We start from the raw sequence: 27,963 nt of genomic DNA, 5'->3' as shown, positions 1-27,963 counted from the left end.
AAACTGGTATTAACAATTCAAGTATGTTTTTATCCTCATTAAATTTATTTCCTTTCCTGCACAATTCTTTAAATGTGTTATTTATATGATACCTTAAAAGTGTGTCTTTTATTAATAGAGTATACCAAGAACAGAGGAGTGTAATGTATGGGATATGTTACAAATCAGAACAAACCATTTACAGTCCCCTAAAAACATATAGCTATACAGGTTAGGGAGAGCAATTTATAGAATCGCCATTGTTTACTAAACATAGAACAAATGTGAATTCCTTTTTTGCTTTTTAGGTGCCACTGATTTTTCAAGAACAGTATTTCTTTTGACCGTTAAGTTCCTTAACAGGCATTATAAAAGGTACCCAACATATCTTCCCATTCTTCAGAGGACTGTCGAACGGTGGTATGGAGAGCCAGCATGCACAACTCCCATCCTGAAACTTATGGCAGAACTGATGCAAAACAGGTAAGAAGTGCAGCAGGGAAGAAAAGAAATCTGCCGTCTGGCCGCAGTGTCCAGAGGTCAGATTTTCCTGTCTGGTATGTATATAGTCAAGGCTTGGCAAGAACTCAGGACCCAGAATTTTTAAGATACTGGTGAAAGCACTAGAATTAGAGACATAAGGTTGAGACCTTTTGAGAAAAACAATACGGTATACTTAGGTGTATAAGGGGACTATGGGAACTGGAAGAAATTGGAAGATACCGCCACCGTTATTTAAAATATTCGAAGGCAAATGGAGGAAGGGCTCCTGTTGTACCAGTCTCGCTGCTTAACTGCAATTCCATATAATTGGAGAGCAGGGCAGTTTAGAGATCACTGAGTTGAGACGGTTCCTTCAGGAGGAAGGGAACTGAGTCCCAGCGCAGTTCATGGACACATAGTTTGTCTCAGGAGCCCCAGGGGTCGTCCGTGCTTTGACTCCTAAGTTATCCTTCCTCTTTGCCAAGGTGCATCTATGTGGATAATTTATGCCCTCAAAGTCTTCATTTAAATAGCAACTACAGTAAACAGGGGTTTATATATCTTTTCAAATTAGTGTTTTAACATGGGGGAGGGGAGAGAAATACCCTATAATGGAACTACTGGATCATACGGTAGTTCCATTTTTAATTTTTTTTTAAATTTTTTTAATGTTTTATTTATTTCTAGGAAAGAGAGAGAGAGAGACAGCATGAGCAGGGGAGGGTCAGAGAGAGAGGGAGACACAGACTCTGAAACAGGCTCCAGGCTCCGAGCTGGCAGTCAGCACAGACCCCGACGCGGGGCTCGAACCCACGAACCGCGAGATCATGACCTAAGCGAAAGTCAGACGCTTAACCGACTAAGCCACCCAGGCGCCCCTTTAATTTTTAAGGACCCTCAATACTGCTTCTTACAGTGGCTACACCAGTTTGCATTCCCACCAGCAGTGCATAGGTGCTCCTTCTTCACATTCACTAAAAAACAAAAAATTGAGTGAAAAATAAATAACAACTATAGCTTCTTAAAAATCGCCTAGTTGACCTTATAATTTGCACAGACCAGCAGAGATTGAAATACTCTGCATGTAAATATAAACGAAGCTGTAGCTAGAGGAGAAAAGCTGCAATAAAGTAATTGGTTTTACCTCTTTAAAATATGTCACTGTGAATATGACTTAGCACTAAATTGCCTGTCACTTAGCCATCGTGTTTCCTCAGTTCCTCTTATAAACTGTGTTTTGGAAGGGAGATATCCAGACAGGGAAGGAGTAGGGACTGCTGCTGTAATTTTATCTCTGGTGCTAGGTTTTTCACAGTAATAATTTAAAATTTATTAAATAAGAGGTGGAAAAAGACTTGGCAAATGAAGAAATGTGAGTATTATTCTCTTAAAAGCTGTTTTTTAAAAACCATTCTCGTATGTACCTTAGATACTATAGGAAGGGTGGCTATGTTTTTGTTTGATTAAATTAGGGGTTTTCAACCAGATAATTGATATTATATTATTATTGATATAACATTTAATACTAAGGGAAAAAGTTACTGCAGTGTATATTGTAAAGTATTTTATACCTGCCATAGGCAAGTGATTCGTATCTATCTAGCACAATTGTCCTTAGAAGTACCTAGTTAAAATCTGTAATCTCAGAAAATGCATTCTCTTGTGTGTATTTCTCTAGAATCTAATGTGAATTATGTATGTACATTTGTCTTTAGTCAATAATTGTATGCCAACAGTCAAAAGTTCACGATCGTTCTAATAAGTTATAGTTGCACCTTATTCTAAAGCATTTTGAAAAAGCATGGAGAAGCAACAATTCATCACTCCCGGCAAGAGGACTTTAGCCAATGTCTTTGCTTTTTTGGTATTGCTTTACTGTGACCTATCTTCGTATTTTGGGCTAGTCCTTTAAAAACATGCCATTATTCCTCGAAAGCACCGAGACCAGGCATATCAGCCAGCTAAAGCCGAACTGATGTTAAAAAGCAAATGTTATGTCAGGATGGCATATGTTGATCCTTTATCTTGTTCCTACTGTTCCCCTACCTGTCAGAAACCAGGGAAGTAGAATTGTTCTTATTTAGAAGTTCTAGGACTTGTTTCTCTTTCTTTAATCTATGTGCGATGGAAACTCTAGCCTGAATGTAATTTCATGCATTTGAAATACACTTGAAGTATCAGATGATTAATTATGTATATGAGCAGTATTAAAAATACCTAGATCTCCTATCTGTCACTTTAGAATTTGTTTTAAAAATATGTATTGGGCATGACATGAGATCGCAGACATAAGCCTCCATCCAGGTATTTATATAAACTTACAAATACACACATGGGCATTTTATTACTATCTACCAGTCACTTTGCATGAAAAAAGAAGAGAGTAAGAAGTCTGCGATATGGGATGTCAGGATGGTTTTTTTTTTTGACAGATACAAGTGAAATCTTTGAATCAGTCAGTGACTGAAATTAACTCTTCTTAATTGTCCTAGTATCTTCATTGTGAGAAATCAGCATACATATTTTACCAACACTTGTTTAATGGAGGGGCATTTTTTAAAAGGGATAATTGTACTGCTGCTACTTCTAATAAATGAAAATGCTAGGCATTTTAAATCTACATTTGGTTTCTTTACCTACACGTATAGTCTGATTTTTTGCTGTATTTCTTAGATCCCAGCGTTTGAATTTTGATGTATCATCTCCTAATGGAATTCTTCTCTTCAGAGAAGCTAGTAAAATGATTTGCACTTATGGTGAGTATCTTTTTCCATATTTGTCTCAGCAATATAACTTTATCTCTTTGGAGGAAAGAAAGATGTTAGTTATTTTGTTCTTTTGAACCTTCCTATCTGTATGAATTTGTGAAGTAGGTAATAGTGCAAACAGCCAGGTAGCTCTCATATTGGCATCAGGAGAAATACGTAAGCAGCATGCCTTTGATTACAAATCATGCCTGACCAACTTGATGAATTTCTTTTGGATAAAATTGCAGTGTCAGTAGGCAAAGGGAATACAGCTGGAGAGAATATTGAAAAGTTATAGCGCATTCAAAATCGCCAAAAGTTACATCAGGGAATTTGCTATTCTGGATCAAGGAATGCATAGACCAGAATGTCACCAGCACTGAATTTTGGAAAAATAATCCTACTAAAGAGTGCTAAATATTTTATTACAGGGAATTTTTGGGCACTGCGCTCTTAGAAGCAGAGTTCTATAGTAAAGATGGTCCTATTCAGTTATTGTCACAAAATTCATTTTGCAGTCAGAATTGAGCATTAGAACTACCATAAACCCTAATACTTGCCAATTCTGACAGCTTCATCAATGAAATTCTCAGCTCGCTGAGACCTTTATGGATGCTGGACCGGGGGCAGGATGGATAAGAATCCTGTGCTCCAGTTTGCCACGCACTGGCCAACTACAACCACAGGCTGGGCTCCGCACGGCGCTCTTCTTGGGAGACGGTTTCCCGGGTCCTCTTCCTCTTTGAGTTTTCCAACTCTTGAGGACATTCGATCCCCAAAATTGCCTGTGATTATCATATTTCTTTTCAAGGACCTTCAAACAGATTTTACAAAATTTTATAAAGCCTCTTTAAGACTGTGTGTTTATGCATATCTGTAGGAGCAACAACTAAAAACGTATTACTTTTTTAAAAACCGGCGCCTGGGTGGCTTAGTCGGGTGAGCGTCCGACTTTCGCTTAGGTTATGATCTCGCGGTTCGTGGGTTCGAGCCCCGCGTCGGGCTCTTTGCTGACTACCAGCTCAGAGCCTGGAGGCTGTTTCAGAGTCTGTCACCCCCTCTCTCTCTGACCCTCCCCTGCTCACGCTGTCTCTCTCTCTAACCTAGAAATAAATAAAAACATTTTAAAAAAATAAAAATAAAAGTAAAAACAGATTTTTTAAAAAGCAGAACAATGGTTTTAAATTGTTTTCACTTTCAAAACCCCATTCTGGGACAAGAATCTGTATGCATCGTAGGCCTCTGCTAAAAATCCATAGTTTTAATTGTGCATTTGATTTTTAGAGTTTAAGATCGTAAGTGTATGAAGACTACAGGAAGCACCTATTTAAGTCCGTAAACTTGCACTCTCCTGTATTCATCTCTACCAACAACTACATTGTCACCATTTTTTTAATCTGTTGAAAGTAAACACATTACAATCACACAAAGTAGAAATGCTTTGCCTCCTAAAGGTAAAACTGGACCCCTTCTCAAATACTCTCAATGCAGTTTGCTTTACTTCCAGTATATATCTAACTCCTTTCATTGTCTTAGCATAAAAAAATACATGTCTGGACCATCTTCTAAAATGGTATCTTAGAGATAGCATAGTTTAGTTTTGGAGACTAAAAGAGCTGAGTGCCAATCATAGTACCAACCCTTATCAACTCTATGAGCCTCAGCCAAGACACTGTGTTTCTTTGTGCCTAGTTTTCTCAGATACAAAATTAGGAATAGTGACTACCTATGGGCCTGCCTGTCCACTTAGGATTAGAGACAGTTAGGTGAGCTGCTCCTGGTAAAGGGCTTGGCCCACAGTGTGACATGGAATAAACATCCAACCAGCATGTGTCTCCTTGATCCAGAGCCATTCTCCTGTAGTCACAGAACTATACATAAAGCTTTCTTTGGACAAGGGTTCACTGACCACATTACTTCTTTGTTCAGCTCCTGCTTGGACCACACCATCCTGCTTCCTTCTGCCTGTAATAAGTGCTTAGCTTCTATTTCCTCACTTTTGTTTTTAATTTTTTTTAATATTTACTTATTTTTGAGAGAGAGACAGAGCTGGAGCATGAGCAGGGGAGGGGCATGGAGAGAGACCCAGAATCCAAAGCAGGCTCCAGGCTCCGAGTTGTCCGCACAGAGCCTGATGCAGAGCTCGAACTCATGAACCAAGAGATCGTGACCTGTGCCAAAGTCGTATGCTCAACTGACTGAGCCATCCAGGCACCCCCTATTTCGTCACTTTTTAAAAGAAAATAATATTTCTCATTGTGAAACAATGTATGTATATGTAAGAATTGCTTAGTAGTTGATAGATTGTATTTTCCTCCTCCTGTGTCTTTCACAATGTGTAATTTTTCCTTTGGGACTTACTGACTATTGCAGTAGGACTGGTCAGAACAGTGATTTCTCTCCCAGAGTTACTGTACCTCTAGGACAGAATGTATGTCCAGCAAGTGACACCAGAAAGAATCTCAGAACAATGCCAAACCTGTAGGCTTCAAAAGCTACCTAGTCCTCTGTCATGTTGTTTGACATAAGCAAAGGCATTGTAGCAAAAGCTGAGAACATTAACTAAGTGAGGATCACATTGGAGAAAAAAGAAGAAAAGGAGACAGAGGTAAAGAGAGGAAGGGAAGGAAGACAAGAAAGGAGGTGAAGAAAAGAGAAAAAGAAAAAGAAAAGGAGTAAAGAGTAAAGAAAACCTTCAAAGCATTCTTGAGAAGAAAGGCTAGTATGCTTCCTTACTCTAAAGAGAAACTAAGAGATTAAAGTAAGACCCTGCACCTTGGCTTGGACTAATAATAAGGTAGCTTTTATTTTTTAATCAGCAATATGTGCCTGTTCCTATACTAGAGCATTTATCATACATTAGCCTATCAGATCCTCAAGGTAGGCATTATCATGTGCCACTCACTACTCATTTGGCCTTGGCTAAGTTGCTTAGCCTTTCGTGCTTCAGTTTCTTGTTAAGCAGAGAAAAGAATACCTACTTACTAAGGTGGTTATGAGGATACAGTTTAGTAGTGCATAGAAAGCTCTTAGACCAGTTAGCATCTGTGGTCACTGTTACGAAGAAACTGAAGCTCGTAGAGATTAAGAAACTTGCCAGGGGGCACCTGGGTGGCTTAGTCAGTTAAGTGTCCAACTTTCGCTTAGGTCATGATCTCACAGTTCGTGGGTTCAAGCCCCACGTCGGGCTCTGTGCTGACTGCCAGCTCGGAGCCTGGAGCCTGTTTCAGTCTGTGACTCCCTCTCTCTCTCTGACCCTCCCCTCCTCACGCTGTCTCTCCCTCTCTCTCCTAGAAATAAATAAAAAAAAACATTTAAAAAAAAGAAAAAAGAAAGAAAGAAACTTGCATAGCTAGCAAGGTGCCGAATTGGAATTTCATTCAAAGTCTGTATAATTTTAAAGGATAGTCTCTCCGTTTTCCTTACTGCCGCTTGGGAATCGCCACAGGCAGATTGTGCCTTCAGTATGTATGATGAAGCACTGTTCTTTAGCGTGTGGTGGTTTCTGTCCTGAAACTACAGGGAAGTCAAAGGCTCAGTGGAAAAATGTCCGTCAACTTTGTCAGCAGTGACTGCGACACATGCACTTCACATAAAATAATAGGAACATGTTTTTCACCCTTCCCTGCTTCCCATGCTGGCCCCCATCAGCCAAGCTGATTTGATCTATCTTCACCCTCTGTAATGCTTTACTACCCCCTGCTTTTACCTCTGGAGCCTCTACTATGCTCCTAGAGGGAGATCATGTGGTCCGCCATCCAGAAGGTTGGAAGGTGAGGGAAAGCGTGGCTGGGAGGACACAGAAGAGCAGCATTGTTTATTTCTTTGGTAAGCCAAGCAGAAGGGAAGGGAAGCCCTTAGAAGAAAGAGGCCAGAGCATTCTATGATCCCTTCCATCCACCTCCTCACTGGGTTTCTTCTCTGCTCACCTCTCTTGGGCAGTATTTGGGTAGTCAGTGATTGGGGTGGTGTAGGGCGGGGAGGACCCTTTCCCACACGCATTGGTTTGTTGCATATTTTGTGGAACACCTCTGCCCAGCTGCTCAGTGAGACTGGCAGAAAAATAATACTTTTGATATGCTGTTTTATTTATCTACATTCTGTCATGATATACTTTGATGTAAGTTTTTAATTTTGCTTCAGCTCTCAGCTGCTCTCGCCGTTACAGCTCAGGGTCAGCAATGAGGTTAGGCACAGTAGCGCAAAACAATTTCCTGTTTGTACAGCCCAGGTAACATTTGGATGAGGATTAAATTCTACCACATTTTCTACTAGCCCAAGCCTATTATTTCTAATGAGTTTTAAATTGCTTCAAGAACATGTATTTCAAACCTTAGTGCTGTGATCCATTCAGCCTGAGCAACTTAATAAAGAAAATTTCTTTCTTACGTTTTTGGTTAAAATGTTGCATGCGGTGTAATAAATGTTATTACTTTGGAAACCCACTTCTCAGTTTTAAGAACTGGACGTTTTTTATGCTCAATTTCCATGTGTCTAATCTTTTCTTCCATTAGCCCCTGGGTACCGGTATCTTTAGTGACATCTATTGGTTGAAGAGTGCACAGAAGGGAGAAATCGTGATCATTTTCATAAGACTAGGCAAAATGGAACTGCTTTTATTCCCTCCTTGGATACCTGATTTAAGAAAGTTCGGTGTGTAAAAACCTAAACTTTAAAAACGGATGGAACAGCCATGAATATTCACTATATGTAAGAATTTACATCAGGGCTCTTGAAAGCGGTATATGCTTCCAGTGCATTTAAGGCGTGACTTAATCATAGGCTTAAATTGGATTTGTGAAGCAATGTACAAGCCACTGTTACGTACTGTGACCTAGAAAACGGACCAGTGGTTTTCTACCTGGGTTTTGCAGAGCCCAAGAGATCTGAAAAGGACCATAGAGGCCCTCCAGATAGTGAGGAGGAAGGCACCCTACTGCCACTTAGACCAGAACCACCCGGCTATAGAGTTGCACTAGATTCGTTTGTAAAAGGGGATCACCGTTTTGAAAAATTGTGGGTTTTTTTCGTTAAGGAGCTTGACAATTACTGGCATGTACTATTAGAAGCATTGTGAGAATGAAGGATCGTGAGCATATATTTATGTTTGATTACCAAAAAAGAGCTGATGAATGCATTGGTCTTGAAATAACTAAAGTCTTAATCAGTGTCTCCAGGAAATCACAGTTCTGGAAAACAGACTATCCAGCGACCATGTATGTGGCCTTAGATCTTACTAGAAACTTGGATGGGGACATAGAGTGTCAAAGTAGTGTTAAAGGAAAGCTCACGAAAATCTTGGCAATGGAATGACCAACACCTTGAGGATCCCAGCACCAGAATTAGGTGGCTTACAAAAGCAAGACCTTGAGGAACATGTTCCACAGTAAGATCCACACATACTGGACTTGCCCCCTTTTGCAAACAAGCAAATAATACTAAGTAAGCTATTAAATAAGTAAGGGTGGTCTTCAACCAGGTGTCTAGGGTTCGTTTTTTCATCCATGCAGCTGACGTTTACCGAGCATTTACTATGTGTCTGATATGGTGAGTTACAACAGATAGGAAAAGAAATAAGATACACAAAAAAGAATCTTACTGATTCTTAAGGAACTTGAGTTCTTCAAGGGATTCAGTCAAGTAAATGAAGACTAATGATGCATTGTGCTCACTTTTATACTTGAGAAGCATACAGAGTGCTGTGGTAGCCCAGAAGTTTCTAACTCAAACTGAGGAGTCAAACAAGGAAGAACTTTTTTTAAAAAAAATTTAAGTTTATTTATTTTAAGAAAGAGAGAGAGAGCATGAGCAGCAGAGGGGCAGAGAGAAAGAGAGAATCCGATGCAGGGTCCTCACTGTCAACGTGAAGCCCTGTGCAGGACTCAGACTCACTAATCACAAGATCATGACCAGAGCTGAAACCAAGAGTCAGGCGCTTTACCAGCTGAGCCACCAGGCATCCCAAAGAAGAATTTTTTAAAGGAATGGAATACAGCCCAGAAGTTTGAAGAGGGCATTTCAAGCAGACAGTAGCTTTTGCAAAATTATATAAATATAAAAAATAGCATGGGGCACCGGGGTGCCTCAGCTAAGCATCCGACTTTCGCTCAGGTCTTAATCTTGTGGTTCGTGAGTTCAAGCCACATGTCAGGCTCTGTGCTGACAGCTCAGAGCCTGGAGCCTGCTTTGGATTCTGTGTCTCCCTCCTCTCTGCCCCTCTGCTGTTCACACTGCCTCTCTCTCTCTCTCTCAAAAATAAATAAACATTTAAAATTTTTTTAAGTTTATTAAAAACATTGCATGATCTGTTTGCAAACTGCAGAATTTCAGAATTGCTATAGAGAATAGAAAATGAAAATCCTGATTATGTCATCATTCAAAGATAACCATCATTATCAGTTTAGTGTGTGCTTTAAGTGTTTTTCTTTTAAGTTTATTTAAGTAATCTCTACACCCAACATAGGGCTGGAACTCATAACCTCAAGGTCAAGAGTTGTATGTTATCTTGAATGATCCAGACAGACGCCCTTACCATATCTTTTTAAATAGCTTCAAAGTATTACATTTTATGGTCATACTATACTTTATTTAATTATTCACCTTTTGATAAATGTAATTTTTATACACATATAATTTTTCATTGTTGTACACTTTGTTGCAGTAAGCAACTTTGACATGCAGTCTTGGGAGCTTCATTTATTCAACAAATGTACATTGAGAGCAGCAGGCACTGTTACTGACTCTTTGGATACATCAGTGAGCAGAACTGAAAAGGACATTATTTAGTATGTGAATAACTGGAATTTTTTAAAAAAGAAAGAAAGAAATTCAGGAGAAGGAACAATAGAAGTACCAGGGATTGAGAAAGGTGTTGTAGTAATGTAAGTAAAGTGATCGAGGTAAGACTCATTGAGAAGGTGACATTTGAGCAGACTTGCAGTAAATGAGGGAGTCTGTCATGTGAATATTCTGGGAAAAGTATTCCAGGCTGAGAGAATACCAAGTTTTAAGGTCCTGAGGCACTGGTGTATCTGGCATGTCTGAAGAATAGCAAAGAGATGAGTAGGTGGAGCAAAGTGAATCAAAGGGAAAGTTACAACAAGAGCAATGTCATGTAGTGTCATTCTTGTAGACAATAATCAGGACTTCAGCTCAAGGGAAATAGAGGGACTTTAGAATGTTTTGAGCAGAAGAATAACATGCTTTGATACTGGCTTTGACCAAGGTGATAGCGAGTGTGGTGAGAAATAGTTAGATTCTGGATATATTTTGAAGGTAAAACAAATCAGATTTCTTGATGGATTGGAAATATTGTATGAGAGAGAAATAACGTAGTCAAGGAACTTTAGCATGAACAACTGGAAAGATGACGTCACCATTAACCAAGACGCACGTGAAAGGGATCGAAAGTTCCATTTTGGTCATGTTCAGTTTGAGATGTTAATTAGATATCCCAGTAGGAATATGGAGTCTAGAGTTGGGTATATGAGTCTGAGGTTTGGAAGTTAGGTCTGATCTAGAGAAAAAGTGTGGAAGTCATTGACTCTTAGATGGTATTTAAAGCTGTAAAACAAGATAAGATCCCGTAGGTGGTTGGTGAATATACGTATAGAAGACTTAGGTTTGAGACCTGGGGTACTCCAGTGTTAGGGGTAAAGGAGAAGAGGAGGAACCAGCAAAGGAAAATGAGAAGGAGCAAGAACTGAAGGAAGAGAAGATCAAGGGTGTGTGTCTTGGAAGACAAGGAAGAAGAGGTAGTTAATGGTGTCAGAAGCTGTCAGTGAACCAAGTACAATAAGGACCAAGAGCTAACCATTACATTTAGCAACAGGGAGGTCATTGGGAACCTTGAAAAGAGCGTTTTCAGTGCAGTGGGCATGAAAGAGAATGAGAAGAAGGACACCTGGGTGGCTCAGTCAGTTAAGCAGCCTACTCTTGATTTCGGTTCACATCATGATCTCACAGTTCATGGGTTCGAGCCCCGCATTGGGCTCACACGGAGCCTGCTTGGGATTCTCTGTCTCCCTCTCTCTGCCCCTCACCCACTCACTCTCACTCTTTTCTTCCCTCCCTCTCAAAATAAATATTTTTTTTAAAAAAGAGAAAGAATGAAAGGAGAATTGAAGACAATGAAAACCGTTCTTTGAAAGAGTTTTATTACACGGGGGAGTACTATCCAGCAGGGAGGTAAGACCAACAGAAGGGGTTTTTTGGTTTTTTCTAAATGGAAGCTACAACAGCATGACTTATATTCCAGTGAGATGCTCTAGTAGGAAAACAAGATTGCATAGGAGAAAAAGGAGAAATTTATTGGTGCTTTGTCCTTAAGCACATAAGAGGAGATAGGAGCTCGTTGAACATACTGGAGGGTCGGCTTTTACAGGAGACAGGGTGACTGCAGATGCTGGTAGATAGGTAGATATTATAATGAACTTGTAGAGTTCGAATATATTCCCAGAAGTGGATTTATACATTTTTTATATTTCTAACAAATATGACCAGATTGCCCTCTAGAATGATTATACTAATTTAATTCCCAACAATTTGCTTATTTTCATGCCTCCTTCTCAGCACCACATTGTTTTAATCTCTTTCAGTCTGAAACAGAAATAGTATATTCCTTTCCATTCCTCATAGCTTCAGTTCTGTCCCAAACCATTTATGTCCAGGGGCCTCAAAAGACAGAGTGGGTTGAGTGACCTCAAGTAAAGGAATGTCGGCAAGCTTGTGGTTGTCTTCCCTAACTGTTCTGATGATGAATGAAGACATTCAACCTATAGAGCTGTCAGCTATATATCACCTTAAAATTTGGGAGATTAAGAGAGAAAAAGAAAAAGTAAATCAATGTAATGGATTGCTTTATAAGCCAGGAAATAACATTGTTCATACTGATAGTCCTTCCTGGTACAAGATACTACTATAGTATTTTATCCCTTCAGCCTTCTTTTTTTTAAGTAGTCTTCTGAGGACACAGAGAACTGGTAGACTGTAGGGCAGAGAACCACACCATGACCCCATGCAGCCAGTTCTCTATTGAAGGAACAGAGGGAAGATGTTCCAGGACTTAGCATTGATCTTACTTTGAATTGCATATTAGAAGGAAGTGTATTATTCTACATCTCACCCAGCCAGCTTCAGCTCCGCCTCTTTTCCCCGGTTGTAACTCCCTACTTGTGAACTTACAGGGTATTAGACTTGAGAAAGAAATGAACCCCCACGAGTATGCATGGTTATGTTTACGTTTACTCAGCACTGTGCCAGTTACTGTGGTAAGCACTTGACATATGCTGTCTCCTTTACTCACATAAGAGCCTTGCGCGTTTTATGTACTTCTATTATCTTTATTTTATAGATGAGGAAACCGACTTATAGAGGTTAATAATCTGCTCAGACACCGAGGTAGTAAGGAAAGATGTAGGATTCAACCCCAATCAGTATGATTCAGAAGCCCTCCCGGTTCATCACTCCCTTATGCACTATATGTCTATCTTCTTTTAGAATATTCTCTTTTATATAGTTCTCCACCTGAGGCCTGTGAAGGAAGATCACTCTTCTTTGGGTGTAGGAAGCCTCTTTTGAAGGAGACATCATGGAGTCAGTCACTGGGGAAAGAGGTGGCATCTCAGAAGGAAGAAAAGTTTAAAAAAAAAAAAAAACCTGAAAGTATATCTCAGATAAACAAAAGAGAAGACTTTGCATTTTTTAATGTACATCCCTCTCTGACTCTAGCTCTTCAGAATTGTCTAGAAGAGTACTTCCGAGTGCTGGAAGCTAACACCCAAACAAAAACAAAATAACAAACACAAAAAGATTTCTCCAAGAAGGACAGAGAATCGAGGTCAAGAAAAAAGAACCCAAGCAATTAATAGAAGCAAATAATGAGGAAAATACCTCTAATCAGCTGAATTACCAGCATCGGGAGTCTTCTGTTCTCATTTTTTCCCCTTATTATTTAGTGAGATTTCCTGCTGCAGCGTGTACAGGGCTACAGGTGGCAGTTCTGTGGCACCTGCGCCTCCCTCTGGTCCCCCACTGTTGCCTTCGGCCAGGTTATCCATCAGTTCCCGGCATGCTTCCCCCGAGCCCCAGAGGAGCCCCCACACCCCTCCCTCCCAGACCTCACATTAAGAATATAACAGTACCTCATCCCCCTGCCCCACAATGTGGCATTTTAAGCTTTTTTACTTTAAGCTTTTTTGGGGGAGGGGCTGAGAAGGGGGGCAATCCAATTTCAGTACGTATTGTTGAATGACACGTACTGAGTAAAGCTGAATCGGAGTGAATAAATGACTTGGCCAAGCCTTCTCCTCCGGAGTCTTTCATCGCCACCACGGAACGCTGAGGCACCCGAGCAGTGGGACACAGCTCTCGATTTCAGAAGTATTACTCATTCTGCTTTTCCAAGGTCATGACGCTATACTAATGAATTTATTTAATTAAAGCAAATTAACGCAGATGTGTCTGACACAGGCCGGAAGACAAGACGTGTGTCTCAGGCTGCATCTTCAACACAAGAGATGCAAGTTGTGATTCTAAATAAGCAATCCTTCTTGATGATGGGTTACCCAGTCCTTGAAATCAGAGTTTTTCTCCCGTAAGGACATCAGCATAAAAAGGCCCCAAAAGATGATGTGATTTTCTCCCTTTGACCCGGGCCTTTCCGACAAACCCAAAATGTGTAGGCCACACATAACCCCAAGATTATCCTACCTCCTTATGTCACACGTAAGCAGTACTTTTCTTTTCCTGGGACGGAGAGAACAGGGGAATATCTTCAATGGCTTCTATTGACTTTGAGACAAAGGTAGAAAAGCAGGGGTTGAGAACTGTCTTCTCCTGCAGCATCAGGCTTTCCAGGGCCTCCATGCCTGTGCACTTAATCTATCCAGCACACACTCCTCTCCCTCCAAGTCTTCCTGGAAGACCGGGCTTGATCGCTGAGAAACAGCCTGCTCTGTGAATTCTTTCCCCACTGCCCTCCTGCCCAAGCAGAGTCAGTCTCTTCTTCTGTTCCCCTAACGTTTTAACCCAATCTCTGTGTTTGTCACATTGGGTGAAATCATTGATTAATAAATCTATTTCCCCCACCAAACTGAACTTCTTCAGAACAGAGATTTTATTTCATCTCTTTATCCCAGCACCTCACACATAACAGCTGTTAAGAAAATGCTGTCATAGGGGCGCCTGGGTGGCTCAGTCAGTTAAGCGTCCGACTTCAGCTCAGGTTATGATCTCATGGTTCATGGGTTCGAGCCCTGCATCGGGCTCTGTGCTGACACCTCAGAGCCTGGAGCCTGCTTCGGATTCTGTCTCTCTCTCTCTCTCTCTCTCTCAAAAATAAACATTAAAAATCCATTGTAAAATGACAGAAAATGCTGTCATATTAAGTTGAATCTTTATGGAACTTACTAAGTTAGGATGAGCTCATGAGAGAGGGTACGGGATTTGGTATGGAGTAAATTCCAGGATCTGTCTCATCCTAGTCTGAAGGTGTTGTCAGGTGTCCTTTAGATATATAAATTATAAGCAAAGCCATAGGGGCTTCTAAGGATGCACAGAAGAAGACATGCCCATGGAAAGGTTTTAGCAAGCCAGAGCAACGGGAGCAGCCCTTCACCATGGGGCGGGCCTCTGTTTCACCTGCCAGAAGTGTTGGTCCTTCCTAGCCTCTTGGTGCACATGTGGTTGCTGTGATTGTATACGTATCAGTCAGGATTCAAACAGGGAAAAACAGGCACTCTGACACTGACAGAACAGGGAATTTACTTTATGAGTTAGACTTTGTATGATCTTGGACAAAGATCGGGAACTAGGTCAAAGGGAGGAATTGAATGTTCAGAAGAGAAATCACTACTCCGCCCTCCTGCAACAACGGCCTGGGCGGACCAGTTGGAGCTTGCAGGGAAATCCAGCATCTGGACACACCCAGCTGCTAGAATGGAACCCTGAAAGGATGTGGGGTCAGAGGGAACCAGCGTAGGGCAGAAGTCATTGGAAAACGGCTGTCTCTGCATGGCCACCAGCCTGGAAGTCTGCTGCAGAGTAGTTGGTGATGGGCTTGGAGTCATTCGTCAGCAAGACTGGCCGTTCTAGACACAGGGAAGGAAAGAACATGGACACACTGAAACCCAGCTCCATTTCTACTGTTTTTTTTCTTGCTCTGGTCACAGTGACCTTCACAAAAGCGTGGCTGCTACTTCACTTCCACCTTACAAATCTCACACAAATTTCTCTTTTGTCCAATTCTAGCCCACAGCCATAAAGGGAAATGTGTTCTGGGAAACTTCATTCTTGTGTGGCCACATAGGCACAGTACAGAACCACAACAATGTACCTCTGTATTTCATAAGTTGAATTTAGTTTCAGTCTTAGCCGCACTCACTTAAATAGGAAAGCACAGAGCTAAGAAACATGTAGGACTTTATAGTTTTTTTTAAAAGCATTCTTGGCTATTGCCTAGAAACATGCCTAATTAGCACACATTTCAGAAGCAAATTGTTGGTTACAAATGCTAACTGATACTAAAATTTTTTAAGGTGATTATAGAAACATTTCTTTGTCTTTTGATGGACAGTTTTAAACAGTCATCTCTTGAGATCTTCTGAAAAATGATCTAAGGGGAAAGGAAGTTACATTTGTTACACACTGTGCCAAGGGTTTCTTGTGTGTCTTGTTTCATTTAATTCATATACCAAACCTGCGAGACTCTTAAAGGTGAAGTAACTCAAGATCAATTCATGTAAACCAATTGGAACTTCATCCCAGAATTTAGCATAACTTATATCTCAGTCTAGGCTTTTTCTCTTGACTTAATTGGTTACTTACTCCCATTTTTCTCATTCTTGTTGAAGAAGAGATAACACATATATTAAAATGTCAAGTGAACTAATCGTAAGAGCGCAGCTCAATGAATTTTTACGTATCTATCTATATATTCATATAATCACCATCTAGATAAAAGCATAAAACTTGCCAGTACCCTTGGTTTTCCTTGGGCCATTTGTACTTCCCAGGTAAACTGCCTTCAATATTTGTATTTTTTGTTACACGGATGGTGTAATTCTTGGAACAATGATAGGAGGAAGTGAGCATTAGCAGTGAAATGAAAATGTTAAATAATGTGCCTCATAACTGCCTTGAATTACATCTACTTACATCACTTTCTTTTTCTGCTTTTACCCTAAAACAGGTAATCAGATCCTGTCCCTTGGGAGCCTCTCAAAAGATCAGATTTATCCAATGAAACTCAAGGGCATCTCCATCTGCTACTCAGCTCTCAAATCTGCCCTGTGTGGAAATTATGTCAGCTTTGGCGTCTTCAAGTTGTATGGGGACAACCATTTTGACAATGTACTCCAGGCCTTTGTCAAAATGCTGCTGTCAGTGTCCCACAGTGACTTGCTAGTAAGCAACCGTGCATCATGGGAGTCTTTGTGTGAAATGTGAAGTAACACCACCACAGGCTTGGAATGGTTATAGTGAAGCCCAGGGAGTTAGAATAGCGCCAGAACGTTGTTATGTTGTAGGACAGCATCTTGATTTAACTTACGGAGTTTGAACAGCTACAGTGGCCGTATTTCTATAATTAAATGTGCAGTTTTGAAAACTGCAGCTACCGCCGGCTGACAGATCGGTCCCCCAGAGTGCTCCAGGTTCTGCATCTAGAGAAAATGTCATCAGCAATTTCAACTGATTGCTTACAACTATACTCATAATTTGAAACAGGTCTGTCTCCTGGAGCAAAAATGCAGGATCGGTTGCGGGGCCTTCTCCTTCCTTCTTTCCTCCTCCTCCTACGCCCTCTACTTCCCCTAGTATTTGGCTTTCCTTTGCATGAAAATTCTGTTGCGGCAGCAAGAGTGCTGAAATCCAAGTTGAGCTTACAGGTGCATAGTCTCAACTCTGCCACTCACTAGTCATTTACCTCGAATAAATCACCTTCTCTATTTCTCCAGGCTTTAATTTCCTCACCTTTAAAATGAGTAAATTAAACAAAGTGATCTCCAGGTCCCTTTTGAACTCTACTGTCTAGTTTCTATGATCTATGTCAGTGCTTTTCAAACTTTGAGGCCCATCAGAATCACCTAGGGTGCTTGTTGGAAATTTAAATTTCCAGGCTCCTCCACTGAGCTGTGTCGGTATCACGCGTTTTTTTTAAAACGCCTCTGCATGCTTGCACAAAAGCTAATATATGCCCAATGTGGTTGCGGTAATTACTTCAGTAACAGCCAAATTCACGCTCAGGTGTAGTTCAGGCGTTGCCACCTGCTCCCTGCCAAAGTCACAGCTAAGATCTTGGGGGCCTTTGTTGGTCAGCCTGTGTGGGGAGTGCTCCTTGACAAGAATGGACTAATGGGCTGATGGCACCCTCTTCCACCGTTCGAAGCCAGTCTTTATACAGCCACATCTCCAGCTAAAGTGGTTAAGCCTCGGTAGTAGAATGGAATGCTCGCTGAAGGCTGACCGTATGACAGAAATTACAGAGTAGAAACTTGACTCAGATCAACCCTGTGTTAACAGACACCTCCTTGAGAAGACACTTGACGATAGTTGAAAAGAACTGTTAAAAAAAGTTGATAAGAACTATAAAAATAAAAAAAAGAAAACAGAGTTTTCTTCACCAAAAGAACCGATTGTAGCTCCAGGAATTTCTCTCATCTTTTTTCTAACAGGCAAGCAAAGCTCTAATTCAGTAATTCTCAAAAACGAGGATGCATAGGATTCCCTTTACGTTTAGAAAATGCATGTTTTAGGACCTCAATCCAGAGCTTTTCCTTTAGTGAATCTGGAGTGGGGAGCAGGATGACATTTTTAACAAGCACCCCATGTGACCGTATGGAGGTGGCCTTAGTCGCACTTTAATACATACTACTATGGTGTATTTCTCTTATGAGTGTTGTACTTCTTTGGTATTGGCTGGAGTTTCATTTGAAGTTTTCCAGGGATCTTTCTCCTGCACTTATCTTTTGCTCATGATATATGGCAAATATTAAGCCATTGACCAAATTATGATTTAATTACTTGGGCTGGCATTCTGTAAGTGCAATAGACCATCATGCCAAATCCTATTATAACAGCAAATATCTTTGTGTTTAAAAAAAAAAAAAAAGACTGCCTCACCACTATTAAGCACTGTTCAGTTTCAATATCTCCATCCAGAAAAATAATTCAGTCTTTTTTTTTTATTTAAATTTTAGTTAACATACAGTGTAATATTGGTTTCAGGAGCAGAATTCAGTGATTCATCACTTACATACAATAACAAGTGCTTATCACACATGCCCTCCTTAGTACTCATCACCCATTTAACCCATCCCCCCACCCACCTCCCTCCTTCAACCCTGTTTGTCCTCTCTCTCTCGTGGTTGGTTTCCTTCTCTTCTCTTTTTCCTCCACTTACCATATGTTTATCTGCTTTGTTTCTTAAATTCCACATATGAGTGAAAATTATATGGTATTTGTCTTTCTCTGATGGCCTTATTTCGCTTAGCATAATACATTCTAGCTCAGTTGATGCCATTGCAAATGGCAAGATTTTATTCTTTTTGATGACTGAATAATATTCATATATATATAATATACATAAATGTGTATATATATGTAATATACATAAAGTATATTATATATATAATATATATTACATATATATTATATATATATATATATACACACCACATCTTCTTTATCCATTCATCAGTCAGTGGACATTTGGGCTCTCTCCACAGTTTGGCTATTGTTGATAATGCTTCTATAAACATTGAAATGCATGTACCCCTTCAAATGTGTATCTTTGTATCCGTTGGATAAATACCTTATAGTGCAGTTGCTGGATTGTAGGGTAATTCTATTTTTAGTTTTTTTAAGAATAATTCAGCCTTTTAAATTCCATACTACAGAGATTTTGTTTGCATTTAAGTGTTAGCCATGTAAGGTAAAATTGAGGGTACTTTATGTGCTGTAGCTTCAAGTTAGGATTTCTAGAGATCAAGCGAGTCCTATGAGAACCCTCTTAAATACTGAATTGGGAATCATGATGTCATTTGTTCCATGTATTTATTTTATGTATGTATGTTTAGGTACACTTACAATTTCTAATTATAAATGGCAGTTTCCACTACACCTTAACATGTCTTTTGCTTCCCAGTGGCTTGACTCTTGGTATCTCTGTGTTTTAGCAATATCGGAAACTGAGCCAGTCTTACTATCCACTCCTGGAATGTCTCACCCAGGACCACATGAGCTTCATCACCAACTTGGAGCCTCCCGTACTCCTGTATGTTCTCACATCTATCTCAGAGGGACTCACTACCCTTGGTAAGTATCATGGAGAACATTATTTCCAAGAGGAAAGACTTGACTGCGGTCTCTTAATGTATCTGCTTACTGAGATGATCATCCTACAAAGAGGAAAAAATAATATACCCAAACGGATAGATTATTTCATAATTATTGCCTGCAAGTGAGAAAATGCCTTTTTTTCATATTTGGACGTACAGCTTAACTTTTTAATCAACTTAATTAAGGTATAATTTATACGCAATATAATTCATTGACTTTAAGTGAACAGTTAGTCGTTGAGTGACTATGACGAATGTATATACACAGTCACGAACCACCACAACTGAGATATGAACATTTTTTCACCACAGAAAGCTCCCTTGTGCCCCCTTCTAATCAATCCCTTCCCCCGGCCCCAGGCCCAAGGAACCACTGTCTACCTTCTTTCACTATAGTTTGCCTTTTCCAGAATTTCACCGGAGTGGAATCATACGATGTATAGACCTTTATTTTTCATTTAGCATAACGCCTTTGAGATTCATCCATGTTGTCTTGAAAATCAGTGTATTCCTTTCTGTTTTTGAGTATTATCCCATTGTATGGATTACCTCACTTTATTTATTTATATATTCACCAGCTGATGGACTCTTGCGTTGTTTCCATTATTTGGTTATTCAGTACAGTGCTACTGTGAACATTTATGTCCAAGTCTTTCTGTGGACAAATACCGTTTCTCTTGGGGAAATTCCTAGGAGTGGGATTTTTGAGTTGTAGGCTAAGTGTATTTTTAACATTATAAAACAATTGTGACACTGTTTCCCAAAGCGACTGTACTATTCCACTCTCCCAGCAATGTATGAGGGCTCCAGTTTCCCTGAAACCTCCCTAACACTTGCTATTATCAGTCTTTTTCATCATAGCTCTCCTAGTGGGAGTTAAGATGAATCTCATTATAGTTTTAATGTTTCTTTCACTACTGAATAATGATTTAAACGTCTTTTCATGCTTATGTGCCATTTATGTATCTCCTTATTGAAGTATTTGTTTGAATCTTTTACCCATTTTTTAACTGGGTTGTTTATCTTGTAAGCATTTATTAAATATTCTTGATACAGAGCCCTTATCGGATTTGTGTTTTGAAAATACTTTTTCAGCCTTGGCTTGTCTTTTTATTTTCTAACAGTCTTAGCATATTACAAAACAAAGTTTTTTTAATTTTGAAGAAGGCTTGTTTATTTTTTCTCTTATGGTTCATATCTTTTGGGTCCTGTCCTAAGAAATCTTTGCTTTACCCAAAGCCCCAAAAAGACATTTTTATGTTTTCTTCCAGAAATTTTATAGTTTTTGATCTTATACTTAGGTCTATGATCGATTTCAATTAAAATGTTTGTATCTACTATTATGTATGAGACAAAAGCTGTTTTTTAACATACAGTTATTCGATTGTTCTAGCACCTTTTGTTGAAGAATGTCCTTTCCCTATTGAATTACTGTGTGCCAATTCTATACTGTTCTGATTCTTAACTTTTGTCCTAACTTTCTGGTACATCTTGAAATCAGTTACTACAGTCCTCTAATTTTGTTTCTCTCTCTCTCTCTCTCTCTTTTTTAATGTTTATTTATATTGAGAGAGAGGGAGGGAGGGGAGAGAGCACAGGAGAGAGCCAGAGAGAGAATCACAAGTAGGCACTCGGCTGTCAGTGCAGAGCCTGACATGGGGCTAAATCCCACAAACTGTGAAATCATGGCCTGAGCCAAAATCAAGAGTCAAACGTTTAACTGACTGAGCCACCCATGTGCCCCTGTTTTTCTCTTTTAAAATGATCTTGGCTATTTGGGTCCTTTGTCTTTTCGTATACATTTTAAAGTCAATTTCTCGGCTTCTCATTAGAAAAAAAAATGAATAGGGGAATTTTGGTGGGGATTACATTGAATCTCTAGCCCAATTTGAGGAGAATTGACATATTAGCAATTATGTCGATTAGCACTGAGCTTTCAGTTCCTGAAAATGGCGCATCTGTCCATTTATTTAGATCTTCCTTGATTTTCCTCAACAGCATTTTTGTAGCTGTATATGTATCACTCTTGTACGTATTTTGTTATATTTATAGCTAAATATTTTATGTTTTTATGCTATTGTACATGGTATTGAATTTTAATTTCCCATTGTTTTTGGCTACCAAGGAGAATTGCAGTTGATTTTTTTTGTATGTTCACCTTATGTCCTTCAACCTTACTAAACTCATCAATTCTGGTAGTTTTTGTAGATGTCTTAAGATTTTCTGCATAGATGTTTCTACAAATTATGACAGTTTTGTCTCCTCCTTTCCAATCTGTATGGCTTTTTTTTTTCTTGCCTTATCACACTGGCTAGGGTCTACAGTACAATGTTGAATAGAAGGAATGATGGCAAACATTTTTTTCCTGGTCTCTATGGAAATGTCTCCATTCTTCTTTCACCATTCAGTGTAATGTTAGCTGTAGGTTTTTATACAGATGTTCTTTTATCTTGTTGAGAAAATTCCCTTCTTTATGGTTTTCTGAGAGTATTATCATGAATGAATATTGAATTTTATCAAATTATTTCTCTACATCTACTGAGACAATTATATGGTTTTTCTTTTTGTTCTGTTAATACATTACATAATGTTAATCATCGTATTGGTGGATATTTGAATGTTAAACCAGCCTGGCATTCCACACTAGGTTACAACATATTATCCTTCTTATACATTACTGAATTCAACTTTCTAAAATTTTGATACTGGTTTTTACATCTATGTTCATGACAGATACTGATATATTCTTCAGTAGTTTTTCTATAGTTCTTCTTTCATATCTTTTACTCTTTGTTCTTCTATACCTTTGCTTTGTTTTAGTGTCAGTCTAATGCCATCATAAAATGACTTGAGACTTTCTTCCACCTCCCTAGTGAAGCTATTAGGCCTAAATTTTGTTGTTGTTGTTGTTAGTAGTTTTTTTTTTTTAACTACAAATTAAAATTTTTTAATGAATATAGGACTATTCCACTTATTTATTAGATCTGGGGTATATTTGGTAGTTTGTATCTTCAAAGGAATTTCTCCATTTCATCGGAAGTTCATTTGACATTGACATAAAATTGTTCATAATATCCCACAGTTAGGCAGTTTGATTTCTGAAACGTCTATAATGATTCTCCTCTTCCACCCCTGAAATTGACAATTTGTGTCTTCTCTCCTTTTTTCTCCATCATTCTGGGTCTAGATTCATCAGTTTTATTGCAGAGAGCCAGCTTTCAGTTTTCATTGAATTCTCTATTATTTTTCCATCTTTTATTTCATTGATTTTATATATGGTCTTTATTAATTCCTTCAGTTTACTTTGCTTTTCCTTTTCTAATTTTTTCAGGTAGAAACTTAGATAACTGACTTTAGACCTTTCCTCTTTGCTAGTATACACATTTAATTCTTTCATCTAAGCACTGCTATAGCTATTCTTCACAAAATTTTTATGTTATTTTGAGAGTTCTTTTTTTTTAATCTTTTTTTTTTTTAATAGTTTATTGTCAAATTAGTTTCCACATAACACTCAGTGCTCATCCCCACAAGTGTCCTTTCTATTCAGTTCAAAAATATTTTCTAATTGTCCTGCTGATTTCTTCTTTTATCAATGGATTGTTACTGAGAGGCACAGTATTTAATTTCTGTATATTCAGAGGTGTTCCTAATATCTGTTACTGATTCTATTTAATATCGTTGTGGTTATAGGAAATATTCAGTGATCTTTATAATTTTTTTATTCATTGCATCCTTTTTATGTTCAAAATACGGTGAATGTTCCATGGGCACTTGAAATAAATGTGCATTCCACTGTTGTTGGGAAGAATGTTCTGCTGTGGCCTAATTGTTCAGATTTTCTGTATTATTACTGGTTGTTTGTTTTCTGCTTATTCTGTGAATTACCAAGAAAGAAGTGATAAATAAAGTCTGACTGTGATTATAGATTTTTCCATTTCTCCTTTCAGTTCTATCAGTTTTTGTATAAAGTATTTTCAAGCTCTGTTACTAGATATATAAATATTTAGGATTGTTATGTTCCTTTGATGAATTTTCCCCTTTATCATTATGAAGTGACCTTCTTTATCTCTTGCAATAGTCTTTCTTCTGAAATCTACTTTGTCTGATATTACTAGCCTCTCCAGCTTTCTCTTGATTAGGTTGCCTCTTGTTCTATCATTTCATTTTTATTCTTTCTGTGTCTTTATATTTAAAGTTGGTTGCTTGTAGTAGCAGGTGTTTTCTATTGCTATTATAACAAATCTATATAAACTTGGTGGCTTAAACTAATGTACATTTATTATCTTCTGGTTCTTTAGACCACAAATGTGACATGGGTCTCATTGGGCTAAAATGAAAGTGTCAGAAGAGCTGTGTTCCTTTCTAGGAGCAAATACATTTCCTTGCCTGTTCCAGTTTCTAGAGACCACTGAAATTCCTTGGCTCATGGCCTCCCTTCATCTTCAACACCAGCAAGATTACATCTATAGCCAGTCTTCCACAGATACATCTCCCTCTGATTCTGACCTCTCCTGCTTCTCCCTTTTACTTTTCAGGATCTTTGGGGTTACATTGGGCGTACCCAGATAATCCAGGATAATCTCTCTATGTTTCGCTCAACTAATTAGCAATCTCAGTCCATCTGCAGCCTTATTTATTCTTTGCTGTGTAATCTAATACACTCATAGGTTCTGGGAATTAGCACATGGACATATTTGCCAAGCACACAGTTTATAGGTGGGTTATATTTTTATATCAAATCTGACTGTCTCTGCCTTCTAATTAGTATTTCGACCATTTATATTTAATGTAACTACCAGTGTATTTGAGTTTAAATCTATAATATTGCTGCTTGTTTTCTTTTTATTTTGTCTGAACTTTGTTTCCTTTTTCTTTTTTTCCTTCCTTCTTTTGGTTTGGATTAATTACATCTTTCTTATGAATCTATTTTATATCCCCTTTGAGTTTACTAGCCAGATTTCTTTATTTTTAGTGGTGCTCTAGGGTTTATAATCTACACCTTTAAATAATATCAGCACAGTTTGCCTTCAAATAATTACAGTCTGCCTTTTCCGCTCTATCTCCATTCCTTCTGGAACTCCAACTACACATGTGTTCTGTATATCTATTATTATTCAAATACTGGTTGGGAAGGACTCCTTTACAGATCTCCAGAACTCTCTCCTTGTATAGCTCCCACTCTCTGAAACTCTGTCCCATGAGTTTTCACTGCCGAAGTCTCCCCAAATTCAAACTGTTTCTCTTGAACTTGGTGAGACTGCTTAGCTCTGTTTGGGTTCCCCTTTTCTGGTCTGCAGCCTGGAAACTACTTGGGGCAATAAGCTTGAGCAATTTTTTCCCTCCTCTCTGGTTAAATAGCCTTGTACTGCTTGTCATGCAATAATTGAAAAGTGTTGTTTCATATTTTTGTCCTGTTTTCTAGTTGTTTATGGCAGAAGGAAAAATTCTCATAGCCGTTAATCCTTCAAGGACAGAAACTGAAGCCTTGTCTTTTCTTATTACAGTTTGGCTTGACATTCTTTTAACTCATATCGTAATTAGTTGCAGGTGGCTGTGTTACTCTCCAAGTGTGGTCTTGGGCCTGGAATCCGCATTTTAACAAGGCTCTTATGGGAGTCTTTATGAAGTGACATTAGGGAGGGAATCCGGAGCCTGGGTGTAAGTCCCGGTGCTGCTACTTCTTAAGTGTATGTTTGTGGACATGTACTCTGTGCCTGATGCTGTCATAGGTGTTTCCAGATGTGTGCTTCACCCTGTCATTCTCAGAACCACCATGCATACCAAGACTGGGTTACACACTCTAATAGTGCTCTCTGTCCTTATGTCCTACTTGATTGCCAGCTTCTGAAGGACAGGCACCATGATTTGAAGCACCTCTTTATTCCTAGCACCTAACATAGAGTAAGTACTCAATAAACATTTATTAAGTTAATTGAGTAATGTTATTTTCATTATATTTCATTGTACAGATGAATAAGCTGTGGCTTAGGGAGCTGAAACAACTTGCCCAAGGTCACACAAAGTACCTGATCTAGGAGTCTTTCTGACTCAAAACCCCATTCCCCTTCGCCTCACGACCCTGCCCTAGATCTATCTAATCTTCAAGAAAAAGGACTGTTGGGGCGCCTGGGTGGCTCAGTCAGTTAAATGTCTGACTTCGGCTCAGGTCATGATCTCACAGTCTGTGGGTTCGAGCCCCACGTCGGGCTCTGCTGACAGCTCAGAGCCTGGAGCCTGCTTCAGTTCTGTGTCTCCCTCTCTCTCTGCCCCTCCACCGCTCGCTCTCTGTCTCTCTCTCTCTCTCTCTCAAAATAAAGACATAAAAAAAATTTTTTTTAAAGAAGAAAAAGGAAAAGGACTGTTGAACATACCCACTTGGGTTTCTCCTCTTCCAACAATAATACATCTGCAAAGAGGCATTTATACTTGTTTGGGTTACAAGCAGGTTTCAGTTCTACTTTAGCCTCTGGGAAAACTGAGACGGAGACACAAAAAAATTGCATCAGTGATAGAGTAGTAACTCACCTAATTTGCTTTACATGATATTAAAACTTTTTGGTAATCATCATTCATCAGCATTTTTAGTTTCAGGCAAGCTATAATGTGGGGAAAGAGAAAGGTAAATGAGAAAAGTGGTTATATTTTCTCTTTTTATTTTTTTAAGTTTATTTATTTTAAGAGAGAGACAGCGCATATAGAGGAGAGGCAGAGAGAGGGAGGGAGAGAAGAAGTCCAGCATAGGGCTCAAATTCACAAAACTGTGAGATCATGACCTGAGCTAAAACCAAGAGTCAGATGCTTAACCGGCTGAGCCACCCAGGTGCCCCATTTTCTTTTAGTTACCCAGCCACCATCACCCCCCACCATACTCTTACATACAGAGACCAAGTGCAGAGCTTACAAAAAGCTGCTCTTAATAGTGACACTCAAGTCATTCATTCAAGAAGTATCAATTATACACATACTACGTACTTGGCAGTACTAAAGGGAACAAAACAGATAAGGTCCCTAATTATGTGAAGCTTTTATTCTAGAGGGAAAAGATGAACAATCAATAAATGAACACACACACACACACGAAAAAGTCAAGTCATTACAAGTGCTAAACAAAGACTTAAAATGGGATAATGACTGGAGAATGATGAAATGTGGCTTCTTTAGAAGAAGTGACCAGGGAAGGCCTCTAAAGATTAGCTGGGGCAGCGATGGAGGTGCGCTCCTAGAAGTAAAGGAGGGCATGAAAGGCAAAAACAAGAAATTGTGAGGGCAAGTGAAAATTTGAACCAACTGGAAGCCACCAGACCTTTCCTCATCAAGTCTGCTGTTAACAAAATGTTCATTATGAATAGAACACGTTATTTTGAACACATTCTTGAATTAGAGTAAGTGGTATGAACATAATATGGGAACAAAACACTCTGGAAATATTTAGGGACTTAGAGACCTTGTACACTAGTTTCTCCCACTAAAAACATGCTAAAGTAGAAGAAAACTATGAGTTAGCCAAACAAAATGATGGGCTTTGTGTTTAAGGGATTGAAATAGCCAAGGAAACACATGGAAAGTGAAAATGGGGAAACCTACTGTGTGTTGAGCACTATGTTACAATCTTTACACACTGTATTAATTTCTCACGAGATCTTGCAAAGTAGGTGGTATCAAGCACATTTTATAGAGGTACTAATTAAAGCTCTATGAAGTCAAACATCTAGACAATACAGATTCAAACCTAGACCCACCTATTTCTAAAACTGCCACCCAGACAGTCCTTTCGTTTCTGAAATCACCTTTCACACCGTATTTTTCTGAGACCTCTACCTTCTCTTTTGCTATGGTGAGAAATTTTGAGGCAAAGCCAAATTTTAGCTCAGCCCCATTATCGTTCTTCTGACTCCGTCCAGCAGCCCTTTCCCATACAGTTAACTTTTCAGAACAGTTTTCCACGATGGGTCCTAGTGAACAGGATGGTTATTAATGATGCATGTGCTTCCTATGGAGACTGGTTACAGGAGAAAAGAGGAATTTGGCTTTAATGCCAAACAACAAGTTGCTAGAGTTATCTGCATTGCAGATGAATCCTTTTTTATTTTTTCTTAATTTTTTTAATGTTTATTTTTGAAAGAGAGAGAGTGCAAGTGGCAGAGGGACAGAGAGAGGGAGACACAGAATGTGAAGCAGGCGCCAGTCTCTGAGCTGTCAGCACAGAGCCCAAAGCAGGGCTTGAACCCATGAACTGTGAGATCATGAGCTGAGCCGAAGACGGACTCTTTTTTTTTTTTAACNTACATGTGCTCCTATGCCTCAGCACTCCTATATCCCTTGGGTAAATTCCTAGCAGTGCTATTGCGAAGACGGACTCTTAACTGACTGAGCCACCCAGGCGCCCCAAATGAATCCTTTTAAAAAGATTCTGAATA

At 39.1% G+C, this 27,963-nt stretch overlaps 1 protein-coding gene across 1 annotated transcript in view; it reads left to right on the top strand.

Moving 5' to 3' along the window:
* Positions 1-27,963, top strand: part of RANBP17 (RAN binding protein 17) — a 302,985-nt gene that overhangs the window by 243,410 nt on the left and 31,612 nt on the right. The window contains exons 22-25 of the mRNA XM_077757358.1: positions 355-462; positions 3,136-3,218; positions 16,399-16,613; positions 19,385-19,523. Coding sequence (XP_077613484.1) covers positions 355-462; positions 3,136-3,218; positions 16,399-16,613; positions 19,385-19,523 — 545 coding nt within the window. The remainder of the gene's footprint in view (positions 1-354; positions 463-3,135; positions 3,219-16,398; positions 16,614-19,384; positions 19,524-27,963) is intronic.

This window comes from Crocuta crocuta, unplaced genomic scaffold (assembly GCF_008692635.1).
Source record: "Crocuta crocuta isolate KB4526 unplaced genomic scaffold, BGI_CrCroc_1.0 scaffold131, whole genome shotgun sequence".
Classification (NCBI taxonomy): Eukaryota; Metazoa; Chordata; class Mammalia; order Carnivora; family Hyaenidae; genus Crocuta; species Crocuta crocuta.
Note: the sequence above shows the minus strand (reverse complement) of the source record. Positions and strands in the feature narration are given on the sequence as shown.